The following is a 4381-nucleotide window of genomic DNA, read 5'->3' as shown; positions in this document are numbered from 1 at the left end:
ACGTTGCCTGTTTCTCCGGGCGCTCTTCACCGTGACCTTTCTTCCGTGACCTTTCTTCCCGCTCTGATTCGGAGCTGGTGTCAGCCACCTCACTCAGCACAGTCTCCGATGGCGCAGATTCTTATGACCTTTTCACCGTGCACCATTCCACCTCCCAGGGTTTTGCCCCGGGGAGCTCTCTTTTCCATCCCCTCTCTGGGGTCACCCCCTCAACAGCCCTAACAATTATGAATTCATGGACCACACATAGAAATCCCAACTTTCTCTAGGGAATCGATTGTCTGATGTTTTGGTTAAAGTTGGCCATCATTTTTCTTCCTGTCCCTATATCACCTTTTTAGCAAGAGGAGAATTTCCCCTTAAATTCCTCATGGAACCCTCAATCTCTGATCAGTCCTCAGAACCCCCACCCGGTGACACCTTTCGAAATATTAGTGCTGGGCTGTCTTGTGGTCGTGTCACAAAAATAAAGATAATAAAGTGCAGCAATGTAGTTACTTGGGATTTGTCTGAGCCAGGGAAAAAGACAAAAAGGCACAAATTCAGACAAAGGTCATTGCCAAAGTCATGTTATTTCCTTTTCATTTTAGAAAAATTCAGTCACCCTTCAACTCCAGTCTTTGCATTCCTCGTCTACGTGCTCTGGATTTGACCTGAAGGTTCGAGAGCAGAGGGATGCTACATTCCGAGTAGAAAGAGGCTCAGAGTTAGCTGAGGATTTTTCTCCTTGCTCATCCCTTCAGAGCTATTTCCTGTCATTACAGTTTGAGTGTGTTCTTCACATGAGGGATACTAAGGTCTCATATCCCAATTTCCTTCTCGCAAAGTATGCAAATAGCACTGCACACAGGGTAATTACAGGGCTGGACAAGGTTAATAAAAGAGAGGGTGGGGAGCAGGAAGGGAGACCCAAGGACCTACTATAGGGAGAAGTTCTACTGGGGAAATATAGGAAGGGGAGCTCTGAGTGTCTGCTCCCAGGATGACAAATGACTTAAACCAGCCTGTTTCAACCCAAACCCTTCTTTCATCATCTCTCAACAACTCGCGCAGATAAAAGGCAAGTGGAGTTTTGTTTCTAATTATTTTGGAATGTCCATGGTGACAGAGAAAATTAGATTTAGCTTTAAAAGTCAAGCACCAACAAATGTACCCTGAAAATGTCCGGAGAGAGACTGATTCTGAAATGCGGAGTCTCCAGGAAACCAAGCAAGTGAGGGAGCCAGAGAGAGCTGGGACCATCTCAACTGTCACCACTAGCAATGCCAGTTCCTTCCGGCATCAAGAACAGCAATCTGCTTCCTAGGATGGGAGTCAGCCTTCCCCTCCCTAACCCAACCCCACCTCCCCAGGGTTCAGTGCCCCGGTTTCCAAACAGCACAAAGCACTTCTCTTTCCACTGGGCACCTTCTCTCACCTCTGTGATGTCACACAGCTCCTCTCATTTCTGCCTCCAGGTTGTGCTGCTCTACGCCTCCAGCTATGTCCTGGTGTCCCTCAGCATAGACAGATATCATGCCATCGTCTACCCCATGAAGTTCCTGCAAGGAGGTGAGCTGCCTCAACCAACTGCTATTTTGTAGGCCTGCTATAAAATCTTGACTACAAGGTATAGTCAAATGTCATTAAAAATGTGACAAAAGCCCAACTTGTGGAAAATAGATAATGTCTTTAAAATACCATTCTGCAAAATTTACACCCAAGGTAGCAAAATTAATAGAGCAAGCAGAACTTTAGACTAAATAGAATTAATGTCATCAGATACTACTGAATACATACTATTAGAGCAGATACTTTGGCAACTTAACCATATCTAATGAATTGTAGCCCTTGACATAGAAATTCTACTTCTTGGCATCTTCTCTGGGTGCATGTATACATGTGCTGTGTCTTGTAGCATTGCTTAGAATAGCAGGAATTCAGTGCTACCCTTGGTGTCCCTCAATGGAGGAATGGCTAGCTGTCCTGTAGAAGTTTTAGTAGCTTAGGTACATTGATTGCATGCTATGTGCCACCCATGACTCTAATCCTCACAACAGCTCTGTGAGGTAGGCTCTAGTATCATCTGCATCTTCCAGTCTAGGCAATTACAATTCAGAAAGTAAAAGTAACTTGCCCAAGGTCATGCAGCTAGTAGGTGCAGGGGCTGGATTTGAACTCAGATGGTGTGGGTCTAGCTCAGCTGCCTGTGACATACCCTGTCTCTCTCAATGAGGATGTGGTAGAGCCATGGGCAGTAATGTGCATTGACATAAAAATGTTCAGTGATACAACAGCATGCAGAGAAACCCATGCAGTATGATAAGATTAACATAAAGAAAAAGTCAAAGCAATGCTAGATATTGTTGAGAGAGGCAGAGGAGAGAATGCAAGGAAAAGGGAGATCCCCGAATAATATACAGTTGCCTGCAAGGACACCCACCACCTAGTCCTCACTTCTGGGAATGAGAGCTGGGCAAGCCAGAGTGACCACATGCAAAAAGGTAATTTTAACCTGAAACATATCAATTTATTGTGTGCAATTCAAAGTAATTTAATTTACCTGTTTCATAGGCTTTATCTAAGGTGTGTGTGTGTCCAACACCAAGCTTTTGAGCATTGCCATGCCCTGGGGATTATGATAGAGAAGAAAGCAAGGAATAGGATGAGGGGAAATGGGAGAGACAGTCTATGATACATGTATACAAAGGTGTGATACACTTATTCATCCATTTGCTTATGCCCAGTGGGCTCCAGGAAGGAGTGAATGTGGTCTATAAAAAGACACCTCCACCAGCGTATTTTAAGTTGAAGAAATAGAAGAGAAGGGAAAGTACGTATCAGGAAGCATGTGGGGGTGTCTCAGGACACCTGCTGGAGGTGGAGGGCCTGGGGTCTATAGCCAAGAGGGAAGCATGGTCAGTTACATGTCTCCCCATATTCACCGGGTTAAAAAACCCCACTGTTTAGCTCAGAGCAAATATGACGAGTTCTGGAAGATACTGTGCAGTATTCTGAACAGCATCCTAAATTACAGGAAAGGCAGCGATGAATATCATAGTGTTCTTTTAAATATGTAGAGCCATTTATTTCCTCACTATGAAATTAATGAGGCCCAGCCCTTCCTCTGTTTTCTCTGAGCAGAAAAGCAAGCCAAGGTGCTCATCGCCACTGCCTGGGGCCTCTCCTTCCTGTTCGCCATCCCCACCCTCATCATATTCGGGAAAAGGAAGCTCTCCAACGGCGAGGTGCAGTGCTGGGCCCTGTGGCCCGATGACTCCTACTGGACCCCGTACATGACCATCGTGGCCTTCCTGGTGTACTTCATCCCTCTGGCCATCATCAGGTGAGAGGCCCACAGGCCAGACCCCAAGGGAGCTTTCCTGGTTTGTCAACTGCCTCTCTTCTCCCCTATAGCCCACTCACTGTTCCTCATGTTCTTGGGGGAAGTGGCCGGGCCACACGCTTTTATCTAAAGCTTGTGCTAAGCCCAACTCCTCCAAGTAGACGCAGTGGTTCTCAACCTTCTGGCCCTTTAAATACAGTTCCTCATGTTGTGACCCAACCATAGAATTATTTTTGTTGCTACTTCATAACTGTAATGTTGCTACTGTTATGAATCCTAATGTAAATATCTGATATGCAGGGTGGTCTTAGGCGACCCCTGTGAAAGGGTCGTTCAACCGCCAAAGGGCTCGCGACCCACAGGTTGAGAACCGCTGAAGTAGAGCAAGGGGCAGGGCACTAACATTTGCTGAACCAAAGGGGTCTCGACCCACAGGCTGAGAACCGCTGAAGTAGAGCAAGGGGCAAGGCACTAACATTTGCTGAGTGTGTGCTATGAGACAGGCACTGGGCTAAGTGGCTAACAGTTACCCCATTACTCATGCTTCAACTCTATGAAAGAACTACTGCTGTCCCCATTTAATAAATGATGACACTCAAGCTCAGAGAGGTTAAGTTACTTACCCAACATCACACAGGATTTGAACCCAGGTCTGATTTCACACCTTGCTCTTTGTCCAGCCTTTCAAGTATAAGACATGGTACCAGTTCCAGAGATCTTATCACTGAAAAGATAGTTGAAACAAAACTGAGCAAAAACAACAATAACACAAAACATAAGTCAAGTGTGTGTGCAGGAGGTCAGGTAATGGCAGGGAGCATTTCCCGGAACCCACATTGAAGGATAGAAGAACTCAGACAGGAGAAGGGGAAAGCAGAGGGGCAGTTGGCTCCCTGGTGACCAGAGGTCAGAGTGAGTGTGGCAACAGGAAAGGACAGGCAGGCAGAGCCAGTGGGAGAGAAGTTGGCAGTAAGCTCTTTCTGGTTGGGGTGAGGCTCGACTGGGAAGGGCCTTAGAAACCACCCTTTGTCCTGTGGCCAATGGTGGGCCAGAGCT

At 46.4% G+C, this 4381-nt stretch overlaps 1 protein-coding gene across 1 annotated transcript in view; it reads left to right on the top strand.

Annotated features, from left to right (window-relative positions):
* NPSR1 (neuropeptide S receptor 1) overlaps positions 1–4381 on the top strand; it is a 65805-nt gene that overhangs the window by 46340 nt on the left and 15084 nt on the right. Inside the window, exons 4-5 of the mRNA XM_005868075.2 lie at positions 1458–1551; positions 3124–3325. Of these exons, the coding sequence (XP_005868137.1) occupies positions 1458–1551; positions 3124–3325 (296 nt within the window). The remainder of the gene's footprint in view (positions 1–1457; positions 1552–3123; positions 3326–4381) is intronic.

This window comes from Myotis brandtii, unplaced genomic scaffold, assembly GCF_000412655.1.
Source record: "Myotis brandtii unplaced genomic scaffold, ASM41265v1 scaffold260, whole genome shotgun sequence".
Lineage (NCBI taxonomy): Eukaryota > Metazoa > Chordata > Mammalia > Chiroptera > Vespertilionidae > Myotis > Myotis brandtii.
This window is presented reverse-complemented; position numbering and strand designations above follow the sequence as displayed.